Below are 23,935 nucleotides of genomic sequence, written 5' to 3'. Positions count from 1 at the left end.
TCTCTGTGCCCAAGCATCTTTCAGGATAAGCTATAATAGGTCCCACTCATATGATATTTCTTGTCCAGTCATTATTTTACTTGTCCTGACAAAAAAAAAATTAAAATTATAAAGCAGTACCTGAGGTACAACATCATCTGCTGCAACCAAAATGCTCTTTTTGACAAAAAGCTCAGGGAAATTGCCACAAATCTCTTCTTCTAGAGGGAATATGAGTATCTCTGTATCTCCATAGCACACAGGGATACATGCACCTAGCACCATGCAGCATGACACCAATATGTCTTTTTCTTCTAGGTTGCTTAAACAGGAGACAGACTGCTAGCATTTTGGCTGAAGTCTGGAGGAAAGCAATGAGAACACATTTAATATCCAAGCTAAGAACAGGAAACATAGAGTGGAAAATTTTGGGTGCGGAACTTTCACCCAGGGATTCTGGGAGATTTTTACTAATAAACAACTACACAAACACAGACGGAGTATTGACACTGCATCACCTGCCCAGCAGAGCCATATGCTGCTGCTGCAGACACTGCCAACAAAGATCAAAGCTTCCTACATGTTCATGAGCTAAACGTGGGTGTTACATGTTTCATACTATGTTGTCAACCTCTACAAAGTAGAAGGTTGGACCAGATGAACTCTGGAGCTCCCTTTCAAACAATTATTTTATGATTCTGTGCAACACCTCATATAACATAAGACAAATTTATTTTGCTGTGATTCATAGTCCAGGCAGCAGAGAGCCTGATAGGAACAAGGATACTGCCATCTAAAAACACCTCATGATCACTAGCTGCCAGGAAGAAAATAAAGCAGCCAGCATGGTCTACTATAAAAGTGGTGGAACAAATAGAACATAAAAATATCTCTATCTGCTAGTGACTCAAAGGGGCTTCACTAAAAGATGTCTATAGGTAACTCATCATGGGCACATGAGGATGGCAAGATGAACTCAATGCACAACACCATCCTAAGCTGCCTTAACTAATGGAAGGGTGGCAGTACTCCAGGGATTCCTTGTACATATTTGAAAGTACCACTTCTTACAGTCCAGCACACCACCAGTTTATAAATTTACGGAGTACAGCAGCTCAGCTCACAGAGGTGGCAACTGGAAGTTCAACCCATGTTCCCAGGAACTGACAAGACCACAGGGCTGTTCCAGATGATTACTGCCTGTTTTCAGCTGTTTATCAAGTTCTCTCACAAAATCACAGAATAATAGGTGTCCAATTCCCCCGTCAGAGTGTATTTCCTAGGTACTTCTCATAAAAAGAGCTAACTGTTAACTTCTCTTCCTTCTCAATTTCCCCAGCAAACCAAGAGAGATACAGAATCATAGAATTGTTTTGGTTGGAAAAGACCTTTAAGATCATTGAATCCAACCATTCTCCAACTCTACCAAGTCTGGTGCTAAACCATGTCCCTCAGCACCACATCTCTGCAGTATTAAATACCTTCAGGGATGGGGATTCAACCATCTCCCTGTGAAGCCTGTTCCAGTGCTTAAGAAACCTTTCAGTCAATAAATTCTTTGCTTATATCCAAACTAAACCTTCCCTGGCACAACTTGAGGCAATTTCCTCTTGCCTTATCACTTGTTCCTAGGGAGAAGAGTCCAACACCTGCCTCACTCCAATCTCCTTTCAGGAAGCTGTAGAAAGTCAGAAGGTCTCCCCTCAGCCTCCTTTTCTCTAGGCTAGACAACCTCCTAGCAGTGTCAATCACAGTTTTACCATCATGTGGTGGGTTGAGATTTCTGACCCCACCCCCCAACATTAACTTTGCCAGACCAGCTCAGTTGGAAGCGAGAGGCCTGCATTTTGTACAGTAACCCTTGTCCAAAACATAACTCAGCTTGCCTTGAGCAAAGAGGACATTCATACAAACAGATGTAAACAGTTACCATGAAACACATGGACAGAAACACAAAGAATGCATGGAAATCAGAGGTTTGTTCCACTGAATTTTTAATTGAGATGAAGAGTTGGACTGATCAAAAAGACCCCAAAAAAACTATTGGACAACAGAGTTTGCAGCAGAGAAAGTATTTGAACAATACTATGCAGGCACACAAGGGGCCAGAACCAAGGCTGTTAGAGAAGGGAAGGAAACTGTGAGAGGAATGCAAACCTCAGGGCATGAATTCAAACCACTGCTGACAGTTGAACATTTTCTGCTGGGGATGGCATGGAGTTCTAATACTTTTGACCAACAAAGCAAAACATGTAAAGTCTGCTAGCACCTGATCTTTAGATCAGCTTGGAAGAACAAGTTATGTATTCTGGAAAGACAGAGTTAAACCCTGTATTGTTTGAGTAAAACAATTTTCTTTGATCCTTATGGTGAGGGAGACACTTTTCTGAAAATATGAGAAGTACTGGTTGACTTCACAGCATCACACAGAGAAACTGTGAATGGAGCTTGAACATTTCAGGGTGGGAGCTCCTAATGGAGCTGGACAGTGGGTGGATTGAATCATGGAATCATAGAATTGTTTCAGTTGGAAAAGACTTCTAAGACATCAAGTCCAACCATAAATCTAAGACCACAATGGCCATTAAACCACGTCCATGCCATGTCTACAGATTTCTTGAACACTACCACCACCTCCCAGGACAGCCTGTTCAAATGCCTGACCACTCCTTCAGTCCAGCTTGTGCAGTGCAAGCAGCACCCAAATATACTTCAAGCAGAGGACAAATAGAATTTTAAAACCACAAAAACTTAGAAAAGAGATTCAACCACAGCACCATAAAGTAAAACCAGAAATAACTGCTTGGTATCCAAAAGTTAATTTAGTCCAGCACAAAACACACCCAAGGGTCTGAAGTGTACCCACAGCCCATGCCAAATCAGGTTTAGGACACTCCACTTAAATTTTGACTATATGACTTTTTCGCAGCTAAATTAAATGAAAAATGCAAATAGGAGTTTCTGAGAGCCTAATGACTGTGTTTAAATTCCAGGTTATTTTGGAACGTGAGAACTGCTTCCTGCTTGGATCCATGACAACCACGTAGATGCTGTTCCCTCACTTGAAAGATCTACACTAACATGGTAAGCTATAATCCAAGGACTGGGTCTCAGGTCACTTGCAGTTTTGTCACACAATAAATTGGAGTGACTGGGTGTGTCAGTTTTCCTGTTTCTGTCTCAAAAAGAGTAATATAAAAAGTATTAAACGATGTAAGCGAGCAGGATGTGGCAACGTTCCTTGATTTACAAACATTGATTTACACACCAGACAAGTATTCGGTTTCCCAGAATATCTCAGAAGGAATGTTGCTAAGCAAAGATGATGGGGGGAAAAAAGACTATTTAATTAAGATGTCTAAGTGTAATTTGCAGGACTAGCAGCCATGTTCCAAACTACAACCATGCAGAAGAGGGAAAAGCTCCAAATATAATGAAAAGGGGATATTTTTAGCTCAGGTTTTACAAATATAGAATGGTTTATGCCTGATCCTGTCTGACACAGAGAAAATGAGTTGAGTTGAAATCCAGCTTCCACACATATTCTTCTGTTAAATAGCCAGCATTAGCATCTTTCAGCACTCATTTTAACATTATAGACAAACAGTTGCACTAATTAATTGCTTTTCCTTTTCATTAAAGAAGAATCACACTCTACTTTGGGGTCAAAAGCCAGTCACATGCATCAGACAGAAGTTCACAGTGATATCAGTCATCACTTGATGTGATATAATGGGTGAGCTTACAACTTACCAACAGCTATGACTCTCATCAGCTCTTCTTTTGATCATTTTCAGTTTCAGTCTCCAGGGAATTAAAGTAACACATTTCCTAGAAGATTTAAAAACAAACAAACAAAACCCAGTTATAAATGAAAATGAAACCCTGTAGCTAACCTGCTTCAAAATTTATTAAACAGATAAAAGCAATTCCAGGAGAGAAGAAAGAACTGCATTTGGTAAATAAAATCAGCAAAAGACCATGGATTTTATTTTTCATTTTACTTTCATTGTTCGCAGCAATGTTCAGGCCACGGCTTACACCAAACAAATAAGGACATCAAGACAGAATTGCACTATAAGGAAGATTAATTAGAGTTTGGAACAAAAATTAAATGGAAGAATCTATTTGGTAATTAATAATGACAGCTGTATCAAGTAGGAATAGAATTAAGGTACAAAGAGGCACAAGATGACCGCAGTAAAAGGTTGCATAAAAATAGGAACACACAATGACTCACTCTTCATAAGCTTTATCACTTATTCCATCTAAATTACTGACAGCACCTCTAACAGATGCAGAGAAATCCACCTAAATTACTGACAGCACCTCTAACAGATGCACAGAAACACTCTCAACCCTTTGCAACAATATAAAAAGATTGAAGAGGGAAATAAATCTCCAGTGTGCTGCACAAACACTGAGTTCTGAAAAGAATATGAAATGGTAGCCTACAAGACAAGTGAAGTGACTTGCTGTAGGGCAACAGAACAGCACAACTAATCAAGGTTGTGCTCAGCAGCGAGTCACATATATCTGGGCCATCTCAGTTTGCATTTAGTTTTCAGTCCTATTTCAGACTTCTAATAGAAAATCTTCTAAATATCACCTATGATGCAGACACCATGAATTGTTGGCTTCTTGACTTGGTAGGCTGACAGAAACCATGAAATCACCTGTACGGTCAAGCATACCTTCAAACCTGAAAGCTAGCAATGATATAATACCTGACAGAGCAATAGCTTTAGTGATATCTAGAATGTTACCACAATGCCAGAGGCATTTATTAAGTTTCAAAGTTTGTGAAAATCTGAAGGAGAAAGTTCTGACAAGCATACAGTAAAGGTAGAGGTTTCCTTATTACAATAAATATCCTGGCTCCCAGCAAAGAAGAAAAGGAAATCCCATAATACTGCATATTTGAAAGTTTTCTAACTTTATTGTTGTTATTTAAAGTACAAGCACTTCACATGAGTCCTAATCCATTGTAGCAGGCAAACTCATGCTCAGTTTAAGCAGGTTAGCATTCCAGTTCAGCTCAAGGGGATGAGCACACAACTCAAGTGAGCTGTTTGATCGTTGTCTAAATTAATAACTCACAATGGTGCGAAGAGGAGGTTGTTACATTGCACATTGTCTGCAGCAGACTGCCTACACCTCAGAGTATCCTCCTTACTTGTGTGAGCACACGAGAAAACCACTCATAAAGTGTTACTTTTGCTGTTGCAGGACCAAGATATTTAAAGCAAACCTTTCAAGAGTCGATGGAGTGCAATTTAAAAGGTAGGATTGTGGGGGGTTTTATTCTCCTGGCCACTCACTCTTGTAACTTCAGCACTCCGCAACAGAAAACACGATTAGATTCTTTTTCTCTCTGCAGTACTCCACTACATTTTTCAGTGATGGTGCTTTGCAGTGGTGACAGAACAGGCTCTAAATCATGTTCCTTTCCAACCCCCAATAGTTCTGGTGTAACAAAAAAAACCCTTGTCAGTTTGCACTCTGAAGTTTACAAATAGATTCTGTAAAGAAGAATCATAGAATTACTTCATTTGGAAAAGACCACTAAGATCACAGGTCTAACCATCAACCCAACAATACCATGGCCACTAAACTATGTCACCAAGTGCCATGTCTACATGTTCCTTGAACACCTCCAGGGATAGTGACTCCACCACCTCCCTGGATGGCCTGTTCCAATGCCTGACCACTCTTTCAGGAAAGAATTTTTTTCCTAATATCAAACCTAAACCTCCCCTGGCACTATTTCAGGCCATTTCCTCTTGTCCTATCATTTGTTACTAGGGAGAAGAGACTGACTCCCACCTGGCTCCAAGCTCCTTTCAGGGAATTGTAGAGAGCAGTGAGGTCTCCCCTTAGCCTCCTCTTCTCCAGTCTAAACTGTCCCAGTTCCCTCACCAGACCTGTTCTCCAGACCCTTCACCAGCTTTGTTACCTTTAAGAAATACAGGAATACAAAGTTGACTCATTGTAAATCACTTAACAGAGATGAAAAATGACAGGAGAAAATGTGGAAATGCAGGCAAATGGACAGAATAAGAACAAGCTAAGGCAAGCGGGGTAAGAAGGAGGAGGGCTGGGGAAGGACAAGAAATTGGAAGACAGAAGGATTGATTTGGCTAGAGAGGGAGAGCCCACTGATTTGCAACAGCTTCCTGCCAAAAGGCTGCAGGTTATTCCATAAAATGGCCAAATGCAATATCCTGACAATTTTAAGAAAGCTCCCTGATCCATTTGTTATTTGGTTTTGGGGTTTTGATACTGGGTTTTTTGTTTGGTTTGGGTTTTTTTAATAAAAGAAAATCATTGGCTCTTACTGCCTGCTTATGGCTTGATCCACTTTTCTCTGTATGAAGAGAGGCTGATGTAACCCCCACCACCACCACCATAACTGCCATGAGCAATATTTCAGATGATATAAACAAATCAGAAGCATTTAAAATATTCAGAGTAAGATGATTTGGGGGGACACAAAGCTACAGTTACAAATACCGCAGCTGGGATCACATATCCTACCCTGGCCTCAATCCTGCCTTAAGGGATATGCAAAAGCCTCGAGTACCTGTGTGAAGCAATCTCCATGGACATCCAAGCCTACTTGCAGAATATTGCTGCCCTAAGTAAAAATGTGAGGCATACTGAGAGGCTGAAGGCCTGCTTAACTCTAGCAGTGTCTCTTCATGCCCACTTCCAACAATTCCAACTTCTCTCTCATCTTCCTCTGCTCACAAAATGTTTCCCAAATCACCTAAATATTTCAACAGCATTCTTTTTTCCAAAGGTCTTGCTATCTAGAGCCCCCAGATTACTGCAGAATGCCAAGAAATTGCTTCCGGGGTTTTGATGCTGATCAGAACTCACAGGCAAATATAAGTGGAAACAACTTCCAGCAGATGAAAAATCAGCAAAGAGCTTGATTTCATAGACTCACAGAACCATTTCAGTCGGAAAATACCATTAAGGTCATCTAGTCCAAACATTGTCTAACTCTACCAAAGCTGGTGCTAAACCATGTCCCTCAGCACCAGATCTTGATAGGATGGGGATTTAACCACCTCCCTGGGGAGCCTGTTCTAGTCTTTGAGAACTCTTTCAGTCCAGGAGTTTCTTCTAATATCCAACATAAACCACTTCTGGTGCAACTTGAGGCCATTTCCTCTCATCATGAGACGTCTCCAGTTCCTAGCAAGAAGAGATTGACAACTGCCTCATTCCAACCTGTTCTTCAGACTCTTCACCAGCTTCACTGACCTTTTCTAGACCTGCTCCAGCACATCAATATCTTTCTTGTAGTGAGGGTCCCACAACTGAACCCAGTACTCAGGGTGTTGCCTCAACAGTACAGGGGCACAACCACTTCCCTGGTCCTGCTGGCCACACTATTGCTGATCCAGGCCAGGATACTGTTAGCCTTCTTGGCCACCTGGGCACACACTGGCTCATGTTCAGCTGGCTGTCAGTCAGCACCTCCAAGTCTTTCTCTGCTGGGCAGTTTTCAACCACTCTGCCCCAAGCCTGGAGGGTTGATGGGGTTGTTGTGAACCAAGTGTAAGACCCAGCACCTGGCCTTGCTGAATCTCATATAGCTGGCCTCAGCCCATCACGTCCAAGCCACAGAATTTTAGAATTGTTTCCTACTGTAGAGTCTTCCTTCTCTCAAGGAGAACAGCACTCCCATCTGCAGCTTACTGAGGCTGCATCAATCCCCTCATCCAAGTCATTAATAAAGACATTAAAGAGAATTGGCCTCAGTACTGAGCCCTGAGGAACACTACTTGTGACCAGCTGCCAACTGGATGTCATAGAAGTGTACACTGTGCTGCAGGCTAGTGGCAGCTGTATGAGATGGCATAATCACATAAGAGAGCTGGGAACCAGTCTGGCTCACCAAATCTTTCTCATGGACTAAGTCCTGTGGCAGTAGCCTTCATGCTCATCATCTGGTGTTTTCCATTTTCCTAATATCCCAAAGTAGAATTTCTCAATGGAATCAGCATCCATAAAACTGATACAATAAAAATGAACTTATTCCAGAAGGCTACAGAAATAGCCTTTCAATATACTCATATTATCTATATATATATAGGTATATATTAAGTCAAGAAACAATCATATCTAGAAAATACCTCTATATTTAAGAAGCCTTATAGTCTTCAGCTGACTCTGCAAATGGAAGTCTAAGAAAAAGTGACTTCTGAGACAACAGACAGAAAAATAATAGCAGTTTCATGGGCAGTTGTGCTGACATACACAATTCAAGCCAAAGGATTTCTTTGCTTTCTTGTCAGTCCTGCACAGAAAATCAAACTGTGCAGTTTCTGGCATGTTCAGCCCCAGAGTAATAAATATTCTGAAAAGCAGATTCTGTCCTTATTTGCATTCTCCCCATATCTTCTGGTGAGGGTGCAGCACACTAAGGCCACATCATGGCCAGGAGAGAATCTGCTTTGTACTCACGGTGCTGTGTGGATCCTGCGGCTTTACAGGATCTTAGAGACCAACACACTGGTGACCTGAGTGATCAGCATTGGTCCACTTTCAGCTCAATACCCAGGCTCAGTGATACTTCGTCTTTAAGTCAGACAGAAGTATTGAATCCCCCAGCTATGCCTCATTAGGTCCTCTAATTAATCACTTTGCTCAGCTCCATCTCACACACAGCCAAAAAGGGACATAGCCAAAAGTTAATCTGTCAGGGCTGGATGCAACTGCAGACCCTGGCATACTGCTGTACCTCTCAGACCTCAGCATCTGCCCTTCTTCCAATTCAGCTAAAGATTCAATCTGATTTTTCACCAGGGACAGGGACATCTTTCAACCACTGCTAACTTTAACAGATGTCTTTAACCTCTCAATTCTCAAAATTCACCAAAACCTTTAATATGTCAATGGGCCAAACAGCATGATTATGTCCTCTCTCTCTCTGTCTCTTTGAGACCTAAATGTATTGAATCCTGTAAAGTCCTTCTTCATTATCTCTTCATTCATCCAAAGGTTAAAATCTCACTTCTTCAGCTAGCCCTGTAGACAGAACTAGAAGTACCCACACAAAAGCTACCACAAGAACTTGAGTTTCTCTCATTACCTTGACATTTTAAAGATAATAATAATAATAAACCAGGTTGGAAAAGACCTTCAAGATCATCACGTCCAACCTATCATCCAACACCATCTAATCAACTAACCCATGGCACCAAGCACCCCATCAAGTCTCCTCCTGAACACCTCCAATGATGATGACTCCACCACCTCCCCAGGCAGCTCATTCCAATGGGCAATCACTCTCTCTGTATAGAACTTCTTCCTAACATCCAACCTAAACCTCCCCTGGCGCAGCCTGAGACTGCATCCTCTTGTTCTGGTACTGGCTGCCTGGGAGAAGAGACCAACATCCGTCTGTCTACAACCTCCCTTCAGGTAGTTGTAGAGAGCAATGAGGTCACCCCTGAGTCTCCTCCTCTCCAGGCTAAGCAACCCCAGCTCCCTCAGTCTCTCCTCATAGGGCTTGTGTTCCAAACCCCTCACCAACTTTGTTGCCCTTCTCTGGACTCGTTCCAGCAAGTCAACATCCTTCCTAAACTGAGGGGCCCAGAACTGGACACAGCACTCGAGGTGCGGCCTAACCAGTGCAGTGTACAGGGGCAGAATGACCTCCCTGCTCCTGCTGGCCACACTGTTCCTGATGCAGGCCAGGATGCCATTGGCCCTCTTAGCTCCCTGGGCACACAGCAAGCTCATGTTCAGCCTACCATCGACCAGTACCCCCAGGTCCCTCTCCACCTGGCTGCTCTCAGCCACTCTGACCCCAGCCTGTAGCACTGCCTGGGGTTGCTGTGGCCAATGTGCAGAACCTGGCACTTGGATGTGTTCAGTCTCATGCCGTTGGACTCTGCCCATCTGCCCAGCCTGTCGAGATCCCTCTGCAGAGCCTCTCTACCCTCCAGCAGATCAACTCCTGCCCCTGGCTTGGTGTTGTCAGCAAATTTACTGATGATGGACTCAATGCCCTCATCCAGATCATCAATAAAGATATTAAAGAGCACAGGGCCCAGTATTGATCCCTGGGGCACACCACTAGTGACTGGCTGCCAGCTGGATGTGGCACCATTCACCACCACTCTCTGGGCTCCGTCCTCCAGCCAGTTCCTAACCCAATGAAGTGTGCTCCCATCCAAGCCATGGGCTGACAGCTTGGCCAGGTGTTTGCTGTGGGGAACGGTGTCAAAGGCCTTGCTGAGGTCCAGGTAGACTACATCCACAGGCCTCCCCACACCCACCAGGCAGTCACCTGATCATAGAAGGAGATCAGGTTGGTCAGGCAGGACCTGCCCTTCCTGAATCCATGCTGGCTGGGCCTGCCTGATCCCTTGGCCATCCTCTAAGTGCTGTGTGACTGCACTCAAGATGACCTGTTCCATAATCTTGCCTGGCACTGAGGTCAGGCTGACAGGCCTATAATTCCCTGGTTCATCCAACTGACCCTTCTTGTGGATGGGTACCACGTTGGCCAGCTTCCAGTCTTCTGGGACCTCTCCAGTGAGCCAGGACTGCTGGAAAATGATGGAGAGTGGCTTGGCCAGCTCATCTGCCAGCTCCCTCAGCACCCTAGGATGGATCCCATCTGGTCCCATGGATTTGTGGGGATCCAAGTGGTTGAGGAGAGCTCCACCACCTGCTCATGGAACACAGGGAAACTATGCAGATTCCTGGCTCCTTCTGCCAGCTCTGCAGGCCAGCTGTCTGGAAGACATTCTGTCCTGCTAGTAAAAATTGGGGCAAAGAAGATGTTAAGTACCTCTGCCTTTTCCTCATCCTTTGATACAATGTTTCCCTCCATGTCAAGCAAGGAGTGGAGGTTGTCCTTGCCCTTCCTCTTGATATTAATATATTTACAGAAGGACTTTTTGTTGTCCTTCACAGCAGAGGCCAATCTAAGCTCCAAATGTGCTTTTGCCTCCCTAATTTTCTTCCTGCATGATTTGGCAACATCCTTAAACATCCCATGGGTTGCCTCACCTTTCTTCCAAAGATGATACACCCTCTTTTTTTCCCTTAGTTCTATTAAAAGTTCATTACCCATCCAGGATGGCCGTCTGCCCCGGCGGCTCATCTTCCGGCACATTGGCACAGTCTGTTCCTGCACCTTCAAGAGTTCTTCCTTGAAGCAGGTCCAGCTCTCTTGGACCCCTTTATTTTTAAGGGCTTTATCCCAAGGAACCCTCTGAGTTAGTTCCTTGAGTAACCTGAAGTCTGCTGTCCGGAAGTCCAGAGCTGAGGTCTTCTTGCTGCCCCTCTTAGCTTGACCAAACACTGAAAATTCAATTATCTCGTGGTCACTGGCCCCTAAACACCCTCTGACCACCACATCACCCACCAGCCCTTCCCTGTTGGTGAAGAGGAGGTCAAGCATAGCCTTACCCCTGGTAGGCTTGCGCAGCACCTGGGATAAGAAGCTGTCCTCCATGCACTCTAAGAACCTCCTAGACTGTCTCCTCTGCTGTGTTGAGATCCCAGCAGATGTCAGGCAGGTTGAAGTCACCCATGAGAACAAGGTCAGGCGATCTTGAGACAGCCTTACGCTGCCTATAGAATGTTTCATCAACATCTTCTTCCTGGTTGGGTGGTCTATAACAGACTCCAACCAGGATGTCTGCCCTGCCAGTCTTCCCTCTAATTCTTACCCACAAGCACTCAACCCAATCGTCCCTTGTCTCCATCTCAATGGCATCTAGTGCCTCCCTGATGTACATGGCCACCCCTCCACCCCTTCTTCCTTGCCTGTCTTCCCTGAAGAGCCTGCAGCCATCAATTGCAGTGCTCCAGTCATGTGAGTCGTCCCACCACATCTCTGTGATGGCAACTATATCATGACTTTCCTGCTGCAACAAGGCTTCCAGCTCCTCTTGTTTGTTACCCACGCTTCGTGCATTAGTGTACATGCACTGCAGCTGAGCTGCTGGTTTCACCTCTGACTCTAGCTTATCTCCCCCAGACTCTTGCCTGAGGGGACTAGTTTCAGCCCCTTCCCCCTTCGAAACTAGTTTAAAGCCCTGTCAATGAGACCTGCCAATTCCCTTCCCAGAATCTTTTTACCTTTGGGGGACAGGCCATTCTCATATACTGTGACCTTTGCCCTTCTCTGGGACAGAGGACAGATGTACTCCATCTGTTGCCAGCTGGCCTGGTGCAGTAGAAATTTTACCAAGATCAAAAAACCCAAAATTCTTATGACTGCACCAGTCAAGACTGATTTTTTAAAGGAGTTATTGCGGCGCGTTACCACCATGGCCAGCCCTGCCCACGGCACCTGCTGGACAAAGGTTTAGAAAAAGTGGGGCGGCGCGCGCGTCTGAGCGAGAAGCCGGGCTGAAACGGAAGCACCCGCCAGTACCGCCAGCTTTTAAGAGTGCTGCGGCCGGTAATGTAGCGAGCACGAGCGGTCCCGAGCAGCAGCCATGTGGAGAAACAGCAGCGCTGAATCTCACCAAGTGCCGAGGTGCTGCTCGCGGGTCACAGTATCACAGTAACTAAGGTTGGAAGAGACCCCAAGGATCATCAAGTCCAACTTGTTCCAACAGACCTCACAACTAGACCATGGCACCAAGTGCCACATCCAATCTCCCCTTGAACACCTCCAGGGACGGCGACTCCACCACCTCCCTGGGCAGCACATTCCAATGACGAATGACTCGCTCAGTGAAGAACTTTTTCCTCACCTCGAGTCTAAGCCTCCCCTGGCACAGCTTGAGACTGTGTCCCCTTGTTCTGGTGCTGGTTGCCTGGGTCCCGCTGCCCCGTAGATTGAAAAAGAGAGCAGTTAGTCCTTCTCCGAGGCTCCGGTCATGGTGTGTTCCCGAGAGAGCACCCGGGCTGAGAGACCTATTGGGGGAAATAAAATATCATCTGAATTTGAATGGTTCATAATTTTTATGCCAGGAGAAAGGGTTTAACCATTACCACAAAAAAAAGGAGTGTAAAGCACACCACCACACACAAAACCTGCAGTGAAATAGTCAGAAATCAATCAGTGGAGGGACTCCACTTCACACCCTGAATACTGGGTTGAGTTTGGGGGCCCTCACTCCAATAAAGACACTGAGGTGCTGGAGTGTGTCCTGAGGAGGGTAACAAAGCTGGTGAAGGGTCTGGAGAACAGGGCTGGTGAGGAGCAGCTGAGAGAACTGGGGTTGTTTAGTCTGCAGAAAAGGAGGCTGAGGGGAGACCTCGCTCTACAACTCCCTGAAAGGAAGTTGGAGCCAGATGGGTGTTGGTCTCTTCTCCCTAGTAACAAACGGCAAGAGGAGGGGAACTGGCCTCAAGTCTCACCAGGGAAGGTTTAGGTTGGATATCAGAAGAAATTTCTTGACTGAAGTGTTCACAAAAACTGGAACAGGCTCCCTGGGGAGCATCTGTTGCATAGATGTGGTGTTGAGGCACATGGTTTAGAACCAAACTTGGTGCAGTTAGTCCTTTCCAACCCAACCCATTCTATAAATCTATGAAACCAAAGAATCCATCCCCCAAAGTGCAAAGTCACACAATACTGCAAAGAGACACTGCTTGGAGAGATGTCAGATACAGTACTTCTTTGTTGCATCAAAATTGGCTACAACTGTTTTGAAGCTCCAGCTGTGTTCCCAAACACAGGCTGGGCCCAAGTGGGGTTCTAACACATATCCTGGATCAACTGTAGTCTCTCTGCTGATTGCTGCTTTCACACATACATGACCATCTGCTTACCATATCCATTTTTTGCCTTGTCACATGTACAGACTTCTCAGAAAGGAGCACATTTTTGTGTTTGCCTCAGCACAATATGGCCCTAAACATGAGTTAGGATTTTAGGTCCCACCTAGAGTACAAGCTATTATATTTTACAGGAATAACACGTTTAAAAGACAGGAAATATAAACTTCAGTAACTTAAACACCAGTGATGTAGGTCTGCAAAGACCAGATGTAAGGAATAAGTTGTGCTGAAGAGGAAATGAGTGATTTTTATGCTACTAGCTCTATTTGTTTTTCCTTTGTGCAAACTGGCTAATGATTGTGAGAGTTTTACCCTTTGCCCCACTCTTCCCTTTAATCACCAAAACCAAAACAAACATTTTGTATGGTAAATAATAGGAGGAGGGAAATGTTCTGCGACCTCATGCTGTGAGTGATGAGGAACTAGGCAGGGAGAATGCATTTCCTTTGAAGTAGCTTATAAATATTTAAAATCAATTGCAAGAGTGTAGCAGGGGGAAAGGGACACGTTTGGGTCACCTCTGAGTTGTAGCCAATGTGCCATCTAGGGCATCCTGCTGCAGTAAGAAGAGCCTCACAAGAAGGTCCACCTTCCCTGTGAACTGCTCTTACTTTGTCAGAGGTGTTTGCATAAACAGGCTACAGCTATCAGAGGGATTAGTCACTCAAAGAGCTCTGGTCAATGGCTTGATGAGTAAGTGGAGACCAGTGACCTCAGGGGTCTGTACTGGCACTGGTGTTGTTTAACATTTTTGACAGAGACATGAACAAGGGGAACTGAGGCGCCCTCAGCAGGTTTGCTGATGACACTAAGCTGTGTGGAGCAGACAACAACTGGAGAGAAGGGATGTCATCCAGAGAGACCATAATAAGCTTGAGAGCTGATAAAATGCCAATCCAACAAACTTCAATAAAGCCAAGTCCTGCACATGGGTTGGGGCAATCCCAAGCACAAATAGAGGCTGAGCAGAGAATGGACAGAGAGCAGCCCTCATGAGAAAGACTTGGGTGTGCAAGGTGTTGAGAAGCTCAACATGACCCAGCAATGTGCTCTTGCACCCTAGAAACCAACCATGTCCCAGGCTGTATCAAGAGCAATGTGGGCAGTAGGTCAAGGGACAAAATTCTCCCCCTCTTCTCCACTCTCATAAAATCCCACCTGGAGTCCTGTTGCCCTGCTCTGGAGCCCCAAACACAAGATCATGGACCTGTTACAGTGGGTTCAAAGGAGGACAGTTAAAAGACAATCAGAAGGCTGGAACTCCTCTGCTATGAAGACAGTCTGAGGCAGTTGCATTTATTCAGCCTGGAGAAGACAAGGTTCTGGGGCACCTTCTAGGATTTGGAGGGAGCTACAGCAGAACTGGAGAGGGACTTTTGACAAAGGCATGGAGATGGGGGGCAGTGTCTTCAAACTGGAATATCAATTTAGATTAGATATAAGGAAGAAATTCTTGTCTATAAGGGTGGTGAGGCACTGGAACGGGTTGCCCAGAGAAGGTGTGGAGGCTCCAAGCATGGAAGTTTTCCATCTTGGGGTTGGGATGAGGCCCTGAGCAACCAGGTCTTGTAGGAGGTACCCTTGCCCAAGGCAGGGGAGTTGGAACTAGATAATTTTGAAGATCTCTTCCAATCCAAACCATTCTATGATTCTATGAATTAAATACCACAAGAAGCACTTAGAAAAAAAATACATTGGCAGAGTGAAAATAGGAGTCTCTGACAAGAATAAAACATGAGAGTTCAGATACTGTCAGGAAGCTACGTGGGGTATGTGGAAGATCTGGTTGGCTTTACTGGTTTGGAAAGAATATTTTAAGGAGGAGCTAGAAGGACTTAACATAGCTATACATATTATTACATTTTTTGGAAGATCAGTCTTGGGCACTAACCAGCAGATATGACACCAAACAAAACGCTTTTTGTAAGCCTGATAGCATCTACCTTGCATTACCTTCCCCTTACACCAGCACACCTGCAAACAGCAAGTGCAGGAAACAGCCATAAAGTGAAGGAACAAGGTGGGGGAAGAAATATCATCTGATAAAAACCATGGTGAGATGCCTGAGGGCATGGGAGAGAGTGGCTGTAAAGAAGTGGAGCAGTTTCTCATGTTGCATTTGCATCAATTCAGATGCTCCTTATTCCAGCTACAGCTGGAACTACAGCTGGTACTACAGCTACAGAGAAGAGAAGACTGAGAAGGGATGTTATTGATGTTTACAAATATCTCAAGGGTGGATGTCAAGAAGAAGGGGCCAGTCTCTTTTCAGTGGTGCCCTGTGATAGGAAAAGGCAGACAGAGACAAACTGGAACACAGGAAGTTCCACCTCAACATGAGGAAATACTTTTTTACTGTGAGGGTGCCAGAGCACTGAAACATGCTGCCCAAAGAGGCTGTGGAGTCATCTTCTCCGCAGACTTTCAAAACCTGCCTGTGTAGCCTGCCCTAGGTGATTCTGCTCTGGCAGGAGAGTTGGACTAAATGATGTCCAGAGGTCCCTTCCAACCCCTATCATTCTACTATTATATGATAAAGAAGATAATTTAGCAGGCTAAACCTGACTTTTTCCTAGCTTTGTGAGTGAGAGTATGAATGCAAGCAGCTATTTCCACTACTCCAAACATCTTTCCTGCCGGAGTCCCTTCTCATCAGAGTGCAGGCAGACATCATGCTGGCAGGTTACTTTTCTACAGCACTCCCCCACAATTAGAGGACATAATTGACTCCTGCACAGTAGACACACCTCTCAGCTAGGAGTCTACACTCTCCTTTGGATGCTGTTATGACTAATCCAGAGACACAAAACACATGTTGTACTATTTCATGTACAGAGTAATTAATGTTGACTGTTAATGTTGTGATCCTGGGACAAAGAGCACAGTCTCTGCAAATTTTTGTCAATTATTACTATTGCAAATTTCTTGGATAAACCCTTCATACATGCAGACATTTTCAGATGACACTGTACACAAGTTAAAATCATGACAACACAATTTCAGTAATGTCTCACAATGTTAGTAATGGGGCAGTCAGGCTTAATTTTAATGGGTGAAGGTTTCTGACCACTGCAAAGAGACAGGTAGCTCAGGCTGGTACCCTGAGCACAAATTTCACCAAGGGATGCACAGCAGACTGATGGGAAAGATATCAGCAGGGTCTGGTCCAAAAGGTGCCTCTGCTGGCAAAAGTCGTGAGAAAGAGATGCCCCAAGCCCTTGGGTGAGGCATCATTCAGGCTCAGCAGCTCAGAAAATACACACACAACAATAGCTTCCTCACTTTGTAATCTAAAGTGGGAAAGGATGGAGGAGAGAAAAGCCAAAGACACAGCAAAATCTCATAAAGCATCAGGGTGTGGGGAAGGAAAAACTCAACCAAAAACAACCAAAAAATCCCAACTGGCTTGAAAAGAATGACCCAGATCCAAAGTCACCAAGCCAGAGTTTATCAATTTGAGACCTACTGGAAAAGCTATTTAAATATGCTGTCCCCTTAGCTTTTAACCTATGCTCTTGAGGGGTTTATTAAGACAGAAGAAAACAAAACTACCATGAACTTTATGGAAACTTCCAGGAATATTGATAAATGTTGTCAAACCATTTTTATTTCTCCTTCCCTTTTCGTGACATTATCTTTCTCTTGCCTTCTTTATAACCATAGCACAGCTGAAATTTAAACAGACAACAGAAGCTAGGCTGTGTTTCTCAAATCTCATAAATGCAAAGCAGGCTCCTCTTGAAGCACATTGCAGCTTCAAATGCAAGGTAGAATTCTTAAAGTCAGGAACTATCCTTGTTATCCTCAGCAACTAAAGGCTTGCTGAGGTGGTTGGAGAAGCACACACAGAGCTGGGCCTCTTCCATCTCTTCCACTGAATAAAAGTTACCGTAACTTTAACTGAGGGAAGCACTGACACTGAATATACAAAGCACAAGGCTATCTGACTCTCTCATACTGCAATTTTGTGGAAACTGGCAAAAACTCAACCTCTGAGACACACTGTAGAAGGTTCAGCAGCTACTCAAAGATGGAAAGTCAAAGTCCAAAATTTAGCAGAGTAAACAAAAAAATTAATTCTAGGTTCCCTTCATTCCTCTCAGCTGAAATAGCTCCATCTCTTCTTGTAAATACTTCAAGTGTTCCATTGCATGTTTAAAATCAAAGTATATATCTTTATCTGTACTTAATGTTTTAGAGGAGCTTTAACACTAGGTGATGTGTTTGTATTCGGGACTAACTGACTGCATAATAACCAGTGGCAAAAATATACAGGCTTCAGGAACGTCATGTTTGAAAGAGAATGTCTAGAATGAATGGCAGCTTGATCTGAATTCTGAGTATCTCAATGTGAAGGCCAAAGCATTTTCCTGTCACTTTCGACAGGCAGCCCTTCTGGAAGCCCCCGCTGAGTGTTCTGCAATGAAGCATCACGTACCCTACATCTGAAATGATCTAATCAATTTAACAGCACAATGTAACAGAATAAAAAGCCAAAGAAATTTGAATATAAAAGGATGCAATGCCTCTGAGCTCAGTATCAGATAACATATTATCCACTGCATAAGCTCTCTAACCTTTTTTTTCTTGCCAGGCTGTAGCATGTGCTTGATTCCAACTGCTCCAGACAGAAGCTTATTAATGCTACTTATCCATGAATGGAACTATGAACATCACACAATACACTAGTCTTTAGAGCAAGGTAGCTAAAACAAGATCAGTAGGATTAAAGCATGCCTTTCCATGCTATCAAAGCAATTTGTTCCCTAGAATTATTTTCCAGCCTGACTTGAAAGATCATTATAAAGATGGAAGAAAAGGGCAAGGGGAAAAGAAAAAAATAAAGCTGTGTTTAGACAATGATGTCATAAAACCATATTCCTATTTTAGGGACGTGAAATAATTCATAAGGTGAAACAACATAAAGTGTTTTCCATATGGAATAATTTATTCATGCCAGAGGACAGATACAGTTGTAAGTAATCAGTGGAAAAGCTTAGTGCAGTAGCTGTAGAGATAACACAAACAGCAGTTGCAATTACAAAAAAACAACCAGGAAAGTGCTTCCTCTGGAAACAGCAACAGTAATTTCCATTTCTAACTGCCTTCTATGATCATCACAAGCATCTTTACAACAGAATAAAAGACATCTAGTAGCACGTCCCAAAGGTTAAAGCCTAAGAGGAAGATTCTGTGCTCTAAAAATCACAAAAAAGTTATAAATAAAAACACTGAAGAGGAAATTTGTCAGATATAAGCTTAAACAAACACAGTCTGACCTGGAGTGTCCACACACAGCTAGAACTGGTTCTCAGAACTGGTCTACACACAAACTGGGACTGGTTTTACCAAACCCATGACCTTTAAAGCCAAGCCAAAGGCTGTCTGGGTTTTACCAAACCTCATCAACTTCAAAGTCCAGCCAAAGCCTATCTGATCCTTTGAGTGGGTTCTCACGACAAATGACACCAATTGAAGTCATCATGACTTAGCAGAGCTGAAATAATATTTGCATACTCCTAGCCCATGACAAGCATAAGGGATGGTAAAAGCCTGTCATAGAAAGAAGCTTAACACAAGCCAAGTTTTGTTGCCTTTCCCATGAACAGCGATCACATTGTGACTTACCTAACAAGTGAGAACCTGCCAACCAATGAGACTTAAAGGTTGAGTCTATCAACAGCTGGGAAACTTTCTGCAGTTGTTCAGTTCATAAGCAAGTCTAAGCTAAAAATAAAGATGTCAGTCAAACCAAAACAAGTGTCCACATAGGGCTTAGCTCAACTGAATTAATTAGCTTCAAATCAGTCTTAACCTAAAGAAGGGCTACAGTTAATCCAGTTTGGGGATGATCAAAGCAAATTGTATGAATCATTCTTCTTGTCTTGAAAAGATGGCTTTGCCATGCAGTTCAGATAAGCTTCATATCTAGCCAAACCTGCCCAAAAGCCTTCATACTGTACAACTGCACATAGGAGGGTCACTATACATGGCCACCTCACCAGTTGGTGCATCCTTTTCAGAGGAAAAACCTTGTATTGGAATTCCTGCTCTGACATTGTTGGAGCATGGGGGATGACAACACAGCACCAAATCAGCAGAGATGCAGGACAGAGAGTGCAGTTAAGGCAGAGAGAAGCAGCACCAAGACAGGGGAAACAAAGCACCTGCCTTACAAGCCATCCCAACAGGCACCAAGCTGCAGCAAGCTCCTGATAGAAGTTTCTGTTCCAGAACAGTTCACATGCAAACACAAAAAGCATAGGTAGGAGCAGCAATACCCTAGCTAAAACTAGCTGATGAGTGATTGTAGGCCCTCAGAGGCTCCAGGAATGATGGTCTTGACAATGGCCATTTTACTAGTGCTGGTACCAGAGGAAGTGAGATTTTAGAGGAAAACAGTGAAAAAATAAACCCATACAGCAGAGAGTTTTGATTATATTTTTTGCTAGCATAAATAAACTGATGTGCAGTTCTCACTCTGACTGATAAGGATAAATCAATACTACTTTGCTTTGGTGTTTTGTTAATAAACCACTCTGGAAAATACCCTGACCTTGCATCATCAGTTTCTCTTTTATGTGAAGTGAACTGCTGTCCTTAGGCAACAGCAAAAGTATGTGAGGTTGTTGAGATATATATCTGAAGAAATAGTATCTTAAAAGATAATGTCTTAAGATAAAAAGGAAGAGCCTGAACAGCAAAACATACTAACAACCTGTCCTGACTGGATGAACTTGGAAGAAGATAGCTCCAACCCATTAAGAATAATGGGGGCTTGTTTTTTTCTAGGACTTTGGGATGTTCAGATCTGTGTCTGCACTTCAGGTTCAGAACATCAAAGCTCTCAAGGGTTCAAATTAGCAAACTATTTCTTCCCATTAAAAAAAAGGAAAAGACTTTGGGTGCTCTCCCTGGGTGAGGCAATGGCACACCAACAGAGAACAAGCCTGCAACATAAGGTGTAGCAAAAGAAACTCTGCTCACTCTAGTCAAACTCAGAAGAATTTACCACAGTAAAAGACAGGTGGAACAGGGCTGTGAAAGGATGCTGTAGATGCAGTTTGCTGGGGTGCAGAAAACAAACTGTGGAAGAGAAGTCTGTAAATAGCTGCCAAATATATATATAAATACCCCCACCCACCCAAAACATAAAACCCCTACAACTCTGACTTAAGAGTCTCCAAGCTGAAAAATTGATTAGGAACAGATTCATTAGCCAGTAAACCTGGTGAAGGGTCTAGAGCATATGTCTTGTGAGGAGAAGCTGAAGGAACTGGGGTTGTTCAGTCTGGAGAAAAGGAGGCTGAGGGGAGACCTTCTGGCTCTCTGCAATCCCCTGAAAGGAGGTTGGAGTAAGATGGGGGTTGGTCTCTTCTCCCTAGCAACAAGTGATAGGATGAGACAAAATGTTCTCAGACTGTACCAGTGGAGGTTTATGTTGGATATTAGCAAAGAATTTCCTCACTGCGAGGGGTCGTCAAGCCCTGGAAGAGATTGCCCAGGAAAGTGGAGGAGTAGCCACCCCTGCAGCCATTTAAATGCCATGGAGATGTTGTGCTTATGGAAATGGTTAGTGGTGGCTTGCCTGGGTTAACAGTTGGACTTGATGATCTTAAAGGTCTATTCCAACCAAAATGATTCTATGATTCTACAATATTTTTTGAGAACACTGCTATGTGTTAAGAACTGTTAACTTGTTCCCTGGATTTTCCCCTCAACTCAAAGGCCAAGGTGAATGCAAGATAGCAACCAGAAAGACCTTGAACTGTACTGCATCCATTCTTCTGCAAACATCTTTCTTTTGAGCTAATAAACCCCTTCTAAACACGAGCATCATTTTCAGTGCAATTGCCCATGCCTTAATTTCATAATGCTTCACTCACTTCCCCTCTCCCTTGCCTTCTCTCTCTCTCTTTTCAGATTAAAGAAAATCCAGATGGGGTGCAGGTGCTGCAAAATGATACAAAGGTACAACAGAACAAGAGCTGCTCAGACTGAATCAAAGAAATGCATTAAACCATGTGTCTGTCCTCCCCCTACACTTGTTGCTTAAACTAAGCCAGTTTACAAGGTTGGAGATTTCCCCGAAGCACAGAGTTTGTCAGATCCTCCCTCTCCCCTAAGCAATGAAAAGGAACTACAGATCTTTGCTTCCATCAGTGCTTTTAAACATAGTTAGTTGTGGGAACAATTCCCACATTGATAGTCTCTCTGGAGAGAAAGGCTAGCTCATTTTAGACAGCCCGGCACCACTTCAGCCCCCTGGACACATCTCTAGAACAGGTGAAAAAGTGAGAAAGAAAATTGGTGCTATGAAAGAGGGGAGATGGAGAAATAAGTCAAAGAAAACATAGAGTGAAGGGAAAAATTAAGTATGAAAAGTAAAAAATGAGAGTATTTTACAAAAAAAAAAAAAAAAAGACAAAAAGAGACAACATGAAAGGAAGAAAATGGAAAGGGAGAGGTTTTAGCAACTACAGGAGGACATAGTATTCAACAATCTATATGATGACTACTCATTGTCTAATCAAGCCTCCAGAGAAAATAATAAATAAAGTCAGAATCATGCAAAAGCCAACCACAAAGTTCTCCAATGTCCTCCTTATGCCCCTGGTGAATCTCACTACAGAGCTTAGTTACGATGAGCCCTGGGAGACAGCAGCCTACAGCTCAGTTCAGCATTGCCACTCAGATTAGCTCATTCTCAGGACCCCAGGTGAAGCTTAGATACACCAGCTCCTTAAGATCTCCAGCTTAAAATGAATATTTTTTTCCTAATTATATTGATTCACAGCATAATTAACATTTCTTCTGCAAATTCTCCTTATTCCAGCTACATTTTTGATCCAGAAGAAGTACAATCACCTGGATGCATTCATGAAGTAAACAGCTATAAACATAATGAGCAAGGCAGCAATAACCCCAAATTCCAAGAGAACAGTGAAATTCAAGAACACAAAAGTGCACTCCAGAAGGATGAGTTAAACAGAACAGAAAATCAAAATCAGGTAAACAGCACAAATGAAACACTCTGGAACAATGGAGGCAATGATTTTCAAGAGGATGGCCTTCTGAAGTGTGTTGCAAAGCCTAATGTTGCAGTCAATGGTGGTAACTCTTGCGCTGGAGTGCACTCTGTGTTCAATCCCAACACAAATCTGGGGAAAGAAGCCAGTGATCAGGGGACCTCCACCCAGTCAGAGGCTTCCTCAGCCAGCAACAGAGACTTTTACTTCAAATCAAACAGGTCTGGCCAAGAACTTGACACAGAGACAAGCAGGCAGATGACGGCAGCTTGCGATGAGCCAAACAGTATTCAAGAGAAGAATCTGGGATCTGCAGAAGGCAGCGTTTTCCTCACAGGAAGTGCAATACTGGAAACACAAAACAATGTCATACAACTGCCAGATGTTGATTACTCCCAAAATGAGAATCAAACCAGGAATTATGTTGAAAAGGACAGCTTTTCAGTCAGTTGTGGACATTCACACCAAAACACTGGGCCTTCAGCAATACAGGACAAGGACCTTTGTGTAACCCCACCTTCACCTGTGGAGGAGAGCAGTATTGAATCTTTTAAAACTGACCCCACAAGCCTAACTGAAGGCATTACTGTTGGTACCACTGCTGCAGCTGTTAGCAAAGCAGCACAGACAACTACACACTCCAATCATAAAGACTTCAATGGAGAAACTGAGGAGGAAGATGAAGAAGTTGCAGCTGCTTTGGCTGCACTGGAAGCTGCAACTGCAGGGGAAGACCTGGAAGATGATGATGAGTACTAGATGAAGGTTTCTTTCTAATACACTGTGTAAGATCCAGACTTTATTTCTGGATCTATATGAACACATGTAAAGCAAGTGTGGACAGCTGTTATGCACAGCATAAATTTAAGGAGCTGGGACTAACCCTCTGTCCCTTCAGCTGTTTTGTACAGCCTATTAATTTCTAATGCCCAAGGTACAGGATTGCTCCACTGGCTCCAATGGTAATACTAACAGTCTTCCTCTCTGTGGGCCCAACCAGGAAGGCATCTTTTCTTCCACACAGGATATTCTGCTGTACACCCACCTCACCTGGACTCATGCAAATGTTTCTTTTGGGTTTGACCCTCAAGAGGGTCTGCAAACACTGCATGTTACAGAAAACTTCCATTATTTAAAGCAAAACTATAGAAGCCATG

At 43.6% G+C, this 23,935-nt stretch overlaps 1 protein-coding gene across 1 annotated transcript; it reads left to right on the top strand.

Annotated features, from left to right (window-relative positions):
• The first annotated feature begins 1,942 nt into the window (after nt 1–1,942).
• C1H4orf19 (chromosome 1 C4orf19 homolog) lies at nt 1,943–23,623 on the top strand. Its single transcript, XM_009896552.2, has 5 exons — nt 1,943–1,955; nt 2,991–3,063; nt 5,209–5,262; nt 21,673–21,720; nt 22,586–23,623. Exons 1-5 carry the CDS (start codon nt 1,943–1,945, stop codon nt 23,535–23,537), a joined length of 1,140 nt encoding a protein of 379 aa, XP_009894854.2. The 3' UTR covers nt 23,538–23,623.
• The last annotated feature ends 312 nt before the right edge of the window (nt 23,624–23,935 follow it).

The sequence above is a fragment of the Dryobates pubescens genome, chromosome 1, assembly GCF_014839835.1.
Source record: "Dryobates pubescens isolate bDryPub1 chromosome 1, bDryPub1.pri, whole genome shotgun sequence".
Classification (NCBI taxonomy): domain Eukaryota; kingdom Metazoa; phylum Chordata; class Aves; order Piciformes; family Picidae; genus Dryobates; species Dryobates pubescens.
Note: the sequence above shows the minus strand (reverse complement) of the source record. Positions and strands in the feature narration are given on the sequence as shown.